The sequence below is a fragment of the Acanthaster planci genome, linkage group LG17 (assembly GCF_054643075.1).
Source record: "Acanthaster planci isolate LZ-2023a linkage group LG17, COTS_SCS, whole genome shotgun sequence".
NCBI lineage: Eukaryota > Metazoa > Echinodermata > Asteroidea > Valvatida > Acanthasteridae > Acanthaster > Acanthaster planci.
The window spans coordinates 4,052,134-4,064,015 of NC_141793.1; the positions used below are offsets into that span (position 1 = coordinate 4,052,134).

Consider the following 11,882-nt stretch of genomic DNA (forward strand, 5'->3'; position numbering starts at 1 on the left):
GCCCAGCGGGAATCATTCCAGCTGGCTGGTGATGGGATAAAGCGGTAACAAGAGTCGCGACCCGAACGCATCCCAACGGGCACAAGACCGCAGGACAGATTGCCAAAGCCATCACAAACAATGCAACACCAGTCTCAAGCATTCTGACTCACGCGTCCTCTCGTCACAAACACTCAATCAGAATCACCGTGCAGTTCAAGTTCCGGTCTATTATGTAAAACGACACACAAACCCCTGTGAAATGACACCAGAGAAAGAGCACCGAGCTTTTTCTGAAGATCCGGAAAAATGCAGAAAAAGATGACGATATAATGAAACTTTAAAAGTAATCCTGAACCTTATTTCCTGGTTCCACTTTAATCCTTGTTCTGTTGTATACCGCTTGTAACTGCAACGCTAAACCACTTTTGTTGTCTGTTGATGAGACTGTGAGTCACTGTAGAAGTATTTTAATAAGTGGTCTTTCAATTTTGGTCCACCAGCGGTCTTGGCACAACGATTTGCTATTAAGGGATTACAGTGTAGAACCGCGGTATTGACGAAGAAAGACGCACCCGATAGCAGCGAAGTGTAAATGGTGCGTTCATTTTCAAGTCATCAGCTCGTTTGAGAATACAAAATTAGAAACGTTTCCGGCTGGTTGATGATTTGATGCAGGTTGATGTGTTCAGTCTATCCTGAGGATAAAAATGGAAAGACTATACCACCATGTGTCATCGCGGAAAAATAAAAATAGACGACGAGGAGGGGAAAAGTGTCATTTTGTACGACTTTTATTTTGCAAGCGAATGTTGCCCCATGGAAGGTGATACCGGCGTTTAACAATACTTGTGCATGGAACCCTGTTCCCCAGTCAGCATTTAATGAAGACACTGAATGGCACTGACGTTTAATTTATGATCCAATGGATCGACTGCCTACCAACCTGACAAAATTACGGATGAAAATTGAGTCAGGGTTTCTGACGGTGTCAAGGGTGCCATTTAGTAAAACGGCTGTTTATAGGCTAAGGAACTATCACTTTTTGGGAATTTTTTTCCAGGGGGTTGAATGTTTTAGAATGGAATTGGCCAACTTACCAAACATTGACAAGAAACAGAAATGAAGGACAAAAAGACAACAATTTCATATTTGTTTGCGAAACTTCAGTGATGCCGGCTTACATGTTGTGCGGCCCTGAACTTTGCTGACTTTTTTCAGTGGGGCTTCAACTGACATTTCCCACTCGTAATGCCCCGAGCTGAAGCAAAAGAGGGTGCAATTTTCTCAGCAATGGCGGCTCCTTTGGTTGAGAATGAACTTCGCAGGTTCACGAATGACGATGAAATGCATGCGTTGCGTTGCGGCGGAGTCACTATACCGACAAAAGAATGTACCATGTGACTCTCCGTACCTTCAAGTTGGGGCAAGTTCGAGCGACGATTATTTCGACTGACACCCCCGAAATGTGAGTGACACAGTGAAAGATGAGATAAGAAGAAAAACAAGGCCAACAAGGATCACTCGAGTGTTACCGAATTGCGCACGCGCATTGTTAAAAAGCAACTGACTACTGGTTGAACTATAGTTCGCGCCCGAACTTGCCCTTGGATGCACTGTGTCGACGTCGTGTGGAAAATTTATGTGTAGTTTAATGTTAATAATGCATTTTGGTGTTTTTATTTATCAAAATAATTTTTTTAAAGACAAGGACTGAGACTCTCATAAAAAATCAGACATGATCATGCAAACTAAAATCATTTATCTTAAGAATATGAGACAATCAGAATGAGTAAATACTAAAATAATGGAAAATAAAAAACATTGGGCAAAACGTCCAGTTTGACAACAAAACCAATAAAAATAAAAAAGGAACATGGCTCATCAAGACATCCAAAATAAATCTTATGCCAAATGGAAAAAAAAACTGTTAACTAATCAGAGGACAGATCTGAAGTTTGACCTAAAGGCCCAGCACCCTCTAAAATCAAACTGTTCCTGGTATCTTCATCAAACTCGGAAATTTTGGTCAGAAGCTGAATTCCAAAAGGTTTGGATTATATAAGGTGAGAACTTCTCGTCAGATGGATAGGAATCAAAATCAACTTCATAGACACAAAGAAGGCAGATGAGGTCATACATACTATCCAATGTACAGGCTTGGGCTGAATTATTAATTATAATAAAGATTTATATAACGCACTTATCTGGAAAGCAGATCAAGGCGCATTCCATTATTATTACCCCTGCTCATCGGGCCCATGAAACATTCCAAATACCAGCTCAGCTCCCTGGGGACTATACAGCTCGATGCTGCCATTTACGGCGCAAAGTAGCTAAATCAACCACAATGACCATCTCGGCCCTCACAGGGTACCCAATTACTCCTGGGTGGAGAGAGGCAATGAGTGACAAAGTGCCTTGCCCAAGGGCACACAGGGGCACGCGCACCAAGACACCAGGCTGTGATGCATATAAAAACACGGGGCAGTGCCAAAACGTACAATATAGGCCTACTGTATAAAAAAAAAAGTCTCAAGAGCACCTTTGCAAACAGTGACCCCGATCTGTCTGAAATGGAGACAGAGGGTCGTCATCGATGACAGGGGGCAATTGCTTCCATGCTCGAAATGTCAACCTTTCAACGGGGACACAAAAATAAGGCCTCTTCACCAGAGCCCGTGTGTTTATATAATTATCCAATAGATTCCAAGCAGCGACACAGCTGTCGAAAAACTGTTCATTGAGTTACATCTGCCACGATCTACGGGCATTATTAACTTTGAGCTGAGAAAAGCCGAGCCCCCTTCGCAACAGAGGGTCAATGGGGAAGATATATCAACGCTACAGCAATGCAGCCGTGCCCAATTTTTGTTACAGAAGTGCCTGGGATGATGTAATACTTTGTTTCCTGTTTCCCATTTAACCAGTTGGAGAGCCCCTTAATAGAATCCTTTGGGCAATCCAGTGCGAGCTGGTTAAATATTACATCCTGTACGTTTTGTTTCTAATGTTTAAATACATCTTTTGTGAATAGAATGTCTTTGTAAGTGTATCCCGACAAATGAAATAAATGAAATGAAAGAGCGACTTGGAATAATGTCAATTACCACCTCCTTTCTACCTCACCAGTATCGTTTTAAATCAAGAATCAAACCAAAATATACTCACCATACGAATCGTATAGCTTTCGTTGTAACAATGGGACTCTTTAATCACATCCAGTTTCCCCAAAACTCCTTTCAATGTTTACAGGCAGTAATTAGCTTTTTACTCAGTCCGTGCCTCTTCAGTGCATCTGAAGTAACCTGGTACCTACGAAAGTTTATGCTTCTTTTTAAATTTCGCCTTTCGAGATGCTGTCCCTTTAGTAAATTAAATGTTCATATTCACTGTTGAAGTTGTAACTGATTACCGACATTTGAGTGGAACAGATCATTTGCCATCAGGGACAGGTGGGAGGGGGCCACGGCCCCTATGGCACCCATCCCCCCAAACCAAAGCAAAATTTATTTTGCTTTCTTCCAAAAGTGAGTTAAAACCCCTATATATGTAGCCTCAACCGTCAGAAAGGTTATAGAAGTTACATAAAACAGGTTTGTCCCTGATCTTGATCCGCCCGTGTTTGCCATTCATATTGGTTTCCTAAATTCGCCGCGAGGTTCCGAGAACTCGAGTCCGGGATGAAAGCCGTTCATAATGGACTAGAAATCCTCAGACAGCCATCGACCTCCCAGTTCGCGAAAGTGTTGGTTTCCGTTGGCAGCATGATTCGCCTTGACAAGCTACCCCTCCAGCACAATAGTATGGCATGCAAAGTTTACATTTAATCTCGAAATGGAGATACCTATATTTTCCATTTCCGCTTTATGGAAGTTGGGTCGTGTGATTGTTGTTTGAAAACCTATTCTCTTAGGGAGTCGTTTGTTATTCTTTTCCTCTTTTATTAAGTCTAAATGGCAGTATTCGCGCTTGGGGTATTAGACAACCTTGCCTCCAGGGGCTGGGGGATCGCGAAAGGCATGTTCAGAAGCAACATGGCGCGGCAAGATCGTACCCATGGGAACGAGTTTCGGTATTGGACGATTTGAAGTTGAGGCTGCGTAAATGCAAAATGGAGGGACCTCAGGTGAGTACCGTAGATGTACTGATGCGTACAGAAGAAGCACCCGAAGATATCATTGAAACACACAGAGAGCTGGTAGGCCTAATAGGGTCTTTCCAGCTCAGTCGGTCGTCGGCCAATCTTCTGGAAGATGTTTGTCTCCACTGCACTTCGCTGCCCCGCTAGGCCCCCTTCGGCGATTCGGTGCATAAATTCATTCTAATGACCTTAGCGTTCATTAGGCATTCCAAACAGGAAACAAAACAGAGTTTATTAACAACAGAGATGTCTCTATTAACAATGGAGGTATCCATCTAATCTCGGATTAAATGTCACTTTCGCACGCCATACAGCAATCAGATTGGTCATTTTTCATATAAGCGCAGGAACGGTGCGCGCTCATTTTTGCTTACGTTATTCTGCGTGGCACGCCAAAGCCCTGATTGCAAAAAGTGCTGTGTTCTTATCCTAAGATAAAGAAGTGTTCTCTTCGTACTCGATGACATCTGGTGGTTATCGTCCCTAAAGATCAGTGCTTTTACCGCGAGGGATATGTTGCGTTACACGTTAATGGCAAAAAATCGAGGTCAGCGATTGACCTAACTGTTCATTCCAACCTGCGGGAACCTTCGATTGGGCATCTACAAAAAAGCACTCTGCCACGCAGTAGCAAGAAACAAAATGGAGGATTAAGAAAAAAAAAGTTGAAGAAGAAATCCATTTACAACCCCAGCCCTCAAGTGTTTATCTGGTTCTTCTGTTTCCGGCAGTTTCCTTGGCAACTAACTCTGCTCGACACGTCAAATAGCAGACACGAAGACCCACTTTGACTGACAACAAACGAAACCTGTAATAGCCAACGTGCTTGACGTACTTGAACGTGTTATGCAGGTCTTACCCGGTTGCCAGCGTACGTGTTCAAAATGTGTGCGTTAGCGCCTGTTTCTCTCTCGGATACTCCGGCGTGCAGGAATATTTCACGTGCGCATTATTACTCGTTTACCTTTCTGCCGTTTCGAAATAACCACTTCATGCAAGAGTATGTACCCCCGGTATAATCGACGGTATGCCCTCGCCTAACCCGCGAGCCGTAGTCCTGCCGTTCGTTCGCTGAGGAACAGTAACGTACACGCTCGAACTATGCTCGAAAGCAGTCAAGGATTCCATGAATTTGTAAAATACAATCATTAATTTTATTGTGCTTCCTCTCCGTGACCGCTTTTTGCTTGTCCTCAAAGACGCGACGGAACCTGTTGTATGGAACCGTACATGATTACATTGTAGAGATATAATGAGGAAATCAGCGCGGACGGTGTGCAGTCAGTGCTGATCCGGGGAGCCATCACTGGCAATTTCAAAGGCCGATCTTTTGCTCTGTATCACTTCAAAAGCTTTACAAAGTCCAAAATATGTAACCTCAACCCGCATAAAGACCATAGGAAGGTTACAAAAACTTTCCACAATTTTTGAGCTGCCTACAGATTTTTTGCCCCTGACAATTCAATTCGGTCAGGGACCCTCATTGTCTACAGTTGGCTTTCCTTCGCAACTTGCCGTATGCAGTCTGTCAGGGCCATCGGACAGAAAAATCCGACGGAAAAGTTAATATGATCAGTGCATATTAGATATTGATGAAGAGGCCGTCCACATCTGCGATTCATTTTGGCTTGACCAGTTGCCACACAGTAATTCAATTAGCCGGGTAGATTGTCGAAGTATAGGTACCGTGCAATCCAAACACATCTACATGAGGAGTCCCGCACGTGCGCAGCTGAGTGGCGCTGACGCGCAAACAATATTGATCAGGCGGTGGTAATGAAAATAGATGCGTTACCCCAGCGTGCAGGTGAAGACACAACGCAACACCTCCCGTGTTGTTGTGTTTTGAAGGCGAGCAGTACCGCGACGAAAGCCAGCCGGATCATCGGGCAAACTCCGGATTCACACCCACCCACCAAAGACACTTTTGTGTCCCGAGGCAGTCGGACGAAGCTTCCCTGTCGAAAGCCGAATGCGTGCATAATGGGTATCCCAAGTTGTGGGCGAAAATGTAATAAATCAAGAAATGAGGATGAGAGATGCGTTGTACAATCTACACATTAAAAAAGGAGACAAATCCAAACTTCTAGAATAAAATCAACCCCAACCATTTTCACCCAATGAGAAGTGAAACGAGGGACTTCATTGCTATATTAAGCTTTAAGTCCAAAGCTATTTTATGCTAGTTTCCTGTTCATAGTCAAGTTACGAATAAACTGGATATTATAAATCATTTCATTTTGAACACGCGAAAATTTATCGCGATTACGTCATAATTATTGAAACATCAGCTTAACGCTCATTTAGCAATCAGCACTAAACGACCCAAAACAACCGTATTCCCCTGTATATGAAGATTTTGAAGACCAACATTACAAGTAAAATACCACGGACTTACAATGGAAATTACCCAAATTATAATGATACATTGTCTAAGTCACTAGATTACAAAAAGCAGTCTCCTATATCATGTTGTCTCTTTCAGCTTCACTATTACACTAGCTGTGACCAACTGCTTCTTAAGAAAACGCCCAATCAATTATTTCTCGATGTAATGTTTTGTTCGCGTATATAACATGCTTGCAAAGTTAAGTTGTATATCTATTCTCTACAAGGTGCATGTGCAGACTAAACGTCTTCGACGCGATCGGTAGTTCTCGTTTCGTGAAAAGGGAATACATGAACACCAATGAGTGCAATTTTGAAATACTATGGTGCTCAGTAGGCCTAAATGTTTTACTTCGGAAAGTCTCAAGTAAACACTAAAATGCAAGCTCTCGCTCAAAGAAATTAGTTTCCCTATCTTTTCTTTAAAATTTTGGACAATACAGGAGAACTTACTACCTCAATTGTGTGAATGGTCGCAATCAGCAACATGCGACCATTTTTGCGTCCCAAAGGGCACTCGTTATGAAACCGGGCGAATCCCGTGGTAATTGCAGATGTGCCTCAGAAAATGAGCTGGAGATTTAGAGACTTGTCGGAAGAAGCCTCACTAGAAAATGCAACGACTCGTCGCCGTAATTTTCAACGACTTGTAAGGATGAGTTCACTTTCGCTGATTGCGTCTTAGTGTGTTCATTTACGTCTACCGTCGTCGTTTGGCTCATTATCCGCACGATATTGCGACTGAGAGTATCGCAAATCTCACTGCCACTTCATTCCCCACTTCAATTAGTCGATCACTGGAAGTGATCATTTCCAACAGGCTTATTATGACTGAACTGAAATTTTTTGCACGACCGACACATTTGAATATATAAGGTCATGCTTTTATGTGGTGGGTTTATTATGAGATCACCGCACATAGGGTGAAGGTACAGGAACTCCTTGGTTTATTTTGGCTTGATGTACTGCTGGTTCCACTCTCGGTTGATGTATTGTTATTGGTTGTTATCTATTATTGTTTATATTGATGACTGTGTTCATAAGTTTGAAAGTATTCCCTTATTCTCGGTCGAATTGTCTAAAGAGCTCCCATTGCAATCGAGCTTTCTACTACATTTCTGAATTCTGAGGACACCGTTTGATTCACCATAATATTGGGTCCCACATCAGTTTCCACATTTCAACCATCATCCGAATGTCTCATCGGTGGCGTAGGTCCTAAATCTGGGAATGGGGTGGGGATGACTTGAAAATTGCCCGGCCGTGGAAATTAAAAAAAGAAAAAAAAAACAAAACGGAGGAGGAGATTGCTGAACCTCATACGACTCTAGAGGGCGTTTTAGTGATTTTGTACTCCCTTTTCAGTAGACCTACAACTGGATGTATTTTGGTTGTGCCGAAATTCGAAAAATACCTCAATATCTGCCCATAGTTCTTACTAAGAAAATGTACCGGTATGTGTGTGGGTGTATGTACCTGGAGGTGTTCAGTAGCCCATCCCCTCACCGCTCCAGGGTTTATGTCCCTGTGTCTCATTCTCTTTCTTCATGGAACACAATTATTGTATGTACCTTCTCTCCTCAAATGCAAATTTATATTCCAGAGGAGCTGAGCCAAAATCAGATTTTAAATTCAACTAACTAAGATTAGTGTAGCAATCGGCCATAAGAGAATACAGGGGATCCCCCTCTTTTTGGAGGGGGGTCTTAAATAAAACGTGCTCTTTTAAACATTTCATTTCTACCACTTAGCTAACTTGACGTTACGAATTTTCATAAGTCTGGGACTGACTGATGATCGCCCGCCAGTACAGATTCGACTCCAGGCTTATACACGTATCCAACTACACTGCACATGTGCATCCATTTCTGCGCACGCTAAGTGTGTACCTAGCCTGCGTGTACAGGAATTAACGGCCCGGCGTGATCCAATGAACAGACTCGAGCGTGCATTACACAATGGCTGCAGTACAAAAGGTTATTGATATCATGCCGGTATAATGCGTAATCAGTGGTCAATGTACCCAAGGCTGATACAGCAGTTTGCCGTTGCCATAAATAGCACAAGATAAACGGCGTCGGCGATGCTCCATGATAATGTACCCAACAAAGGCAACATGGCATACTCTGTCACCATTTTAGGTCTCCTGGATTTGCGGACGGTTCTCGTGGCCTGTGTCGTCTTTCTGACTCTGTCATGGTTGATCCGGAGACCACGTAACCTCCCCCCGGGTCCCTGGGGATGGCCGCTCATCGGCAGCCTCCCCACCCTGGCCATTGCGCCCGGGGATCCCCACGAGATCTTCCAGCGTATGGCCCAGAGGTACGGGCCTGTCTTCACTCTGAATATCCTGGGCCAGAGGCTTGTCCTGGTGCATGGCTATGAGGCCATACGGGAAGCGTTCCAGCACCCAAGCCTTAGCGACAGACCTGAGCTGCACTTAGTTACACAAATGTTGAACGGCTCCGAAGGTAAGACAGACCATGGTTTAGACACAATGGCAGGACAGTAGACCGATTGCGTCCGCTTAGTCACGTGATCTATAGTGGGTGTTAGATGTCTACAACCACGGCGTCCACCAAAAGTTAAGTGTTTCATAAGTACATGTATCATTTACCAATAAAGCCATAGGTACCTTTAATACTCAGACTACTGATGTGCTGGTTAATATCCCGTAACTTGGCTGTATTGTTTGTAAACAGCGCTCAAAACACACGTTGATATGGGGTTGATACCCACAATAGGTCACGTAATATAGCGGGCGCAATCAGTCTATTCTTTCCAGTTTCCTGGACCATAGCAACAGACACATACATGTAGATAGATTGACCAAATGGACAACATAAATCGATTGGTCAGTTCACTGAAGTACGTAGGGGCCTATATGTGCCGGTAAAGTCGTCTCCAACTAGAAAACCATGCTCCGGTGTTCAGTAGGCCTTGATGAATACTTTGCTGGGTTGATATCCATAAGCATGTCTGGTTCCAAGAGATGTCATTATACATCGAATACATTGTCACACAGTTGTCCACCAGTATAGCACATTTGCACCTCATCATCTCGAAACGCTTGAATAGAGTATCTGCTGAGACCATCAAGAAACGCAGTGCGTTGCAAATCTGTCGGATCGTTCCATGTTATGAAAACAGGCAATTCAAATTCTATGAACAGTCAGGTTTTGAGATTCTGTATATTATTTAATGTACTTCATTTGAATAATCATTTTAGGAATTGCCGCTGCATCAGGTGAAATCTGGAAAGAGCAGCGCAAACTAGCACTGAACGTCTTCAAAAACTTTGGCGTGGGCAAATCGAGCTTCGAGGATCAGATAGCCACCGAGGCAGAGCACATGATGAACGAGATGCACAAACTGGAAGGGAAAGCCTTCAACCCGGATAAGCTCTTCATGACAGCCGTGTCTGACATCATCGCCGTCGTGGTGTTCGGGAAGCGGTTCGAGTACGATGACCCAGAGTTTCAGCGCATCCTGGCCTCCATTCACCGCAACTTGGAGCTCATCGGCGCTGGGGCAGCCATGCAGTTCCTTCCCATCACCAAGTACCTGGGTTTCCTCTCGAGCATGCAAGAGATGCGGAAGAACATCCAACTGGTAGTCAACTTCACCAAGAACATCATCGACAGGCACTTAAAGGAGTTTGATTCGGACGATAAACGGGACTTCATGGACATGTACATCAGCGAAATGAAGGAGAGGGAGAAGCAGAACACCAACACAGTCCTGAGTGTAGACAATCTGATCAGTGTCATCAACGATCTCTTCGTGGCGGGTACCGAGACTACGGCCACCACCCTCCGATGGGGTCTGCTGTATATGATCCTCCATCCTGACGTCCAGGAGCGTGTCCAGCGAGAGATTGATGCCGTGGTGGGCCGCAACCGCCTGCCCAGAATGTCCCACCGCTCAGAGCTGCCCTACACGGAGGCTGTGCTCCTGGAACTCCAGCGAATCGGTAACATCGTCCCCCTTGGTGTCCCGCACAGGGCGTCGGAAAACACCACCTTCCAGGGATACACCATTCCCAAGGACACGTTCATCGTTGCTAATCATTGGGCCCTCCATCGCGATCCGAAACTCTTCCCAGAGCCGGAAAAGTTCAGTCCTGAGCGGTTCCTGAATGCTGATGGAGAGGCAGTGAAACCAGAGGAGCTCATTCCTTTTAGCACGGGTAAGTTACCACTTAAAAAACAACACTGGCTTATTGTAAAATGGAGGTTTACAGGTCCTACCTTTTCTGAGCATTCTTACTCCTGATGTCTCTACGACCCTTTGATCTCTCTTCAGGACGTCGTGTATGTCTGGGTGAGCAACTAGCAAAGATGGAGCTCTTTATATTTTTCACCTATCTCTTGCACCAGTTCACCTTTAAAAAGCCTCAAGGATCCCCGCCGATCAACCTCAAGGGGCACCTTGGTATCACCTTAGCGCCTGTACCTTTTGAAGTGTGTGCCATTCCTCGTTAAATAACCTTCTGGAGCAAAACTTGCATTTTTGCTGTTGGAGGAAGTAGAAAAGAAATTCGAAACTGAGAAAATATGCAAGCTGCAGTGAACAACGAGATTTCCCGAGAATACGAGACTTCGCACCTTCATTTTCATTTTTACATACTTTTTAATAAACGAAGCGTGTAAATTGCAAATGTGCGATTTTGTGTGAGAGAAAAATTTCAAGGTGTTGACTACCGGAGACAATGCTTACTGGATGATTGCTTTCAAATTGTGTGTGAGAATCTAGAGTTTGAATTTTACAAAGATATCTAGGCTATCTGATCAACTGTCCTTCAAGCCACGTTTCAAACAAGTAGTAAAGACTGTAATGTTTATGCCGTAAAATCACTCCAAAGTTACCCACCCCTGCCTTATCAATAAAGTTTTATTTTTCCTCGCAAGGAATTTGACGGCTTATATTGAAAAAAAATCGCTTCAGTGAACAAGACCAAGATCTACAATAAATCAAACGCAAAATCAACATTTTAAAGTATCTTTGCAGAGATTTGTCTCAAGAAGACACAGAAAATACATTAATTTTCAACGACTTGTAAGGATGGGTTCACTTTCTCTGATTGCTTATGTGTTAAGTTACGTCTACCTTCGTCGTTTGGCTTGTTTTCCGCACGATATTGCGACTTGGAGTACCGCATGTCTCATTGCCACTTAATTTCCTACTTAGTCCATCACTGGAGGTGATTATTTTAGTTTGAACAGGCTTATATGACAAACAAATTTTTTGAACGAAAACATGAGTATGAGCCTCGAACTGGACTAAGAGGGCACCATCTAATTAGCAACGGAGGTTCCTTTGGTGGGAACTGAACTTCACTGATTCACGAACGACTAGGAAATGCACGCAT

At 43.8% G+C, this 11,882-nt stretch overlaps 1 protein-coding gene across 1 annotated transcript; it reads left to right on the forward strand.

Moving 5' to 3' along the window:
* Positions 1 to 8,506: 8,506 nt before the first annotated feature.
* LOC110979429 (cytochrome P450 2J4-like) lies at positions 8,507 to 11,573 on the forward strand. Its single transcript, XM_022235207.2, has 3 exons — positions 8,507 to 8,982; positions 9,741 to 10,700; positions 10,817 to 11,573. The coding sequence occupies exons 1-3, from the start codon at positions 8,595 to 8,597 to the stop codon at positions 10,993 to 10,995; spliced, it is 1,527 nt and encodes a 508-aa protein (XP_022090899.2). The 5' UTR covers positions 8,507 to 8,594; the 3' UTR covers positions 10,996 to 11,573.
* Positions 11,574 to 11,882: the final 309 nt, after the last annotated feature.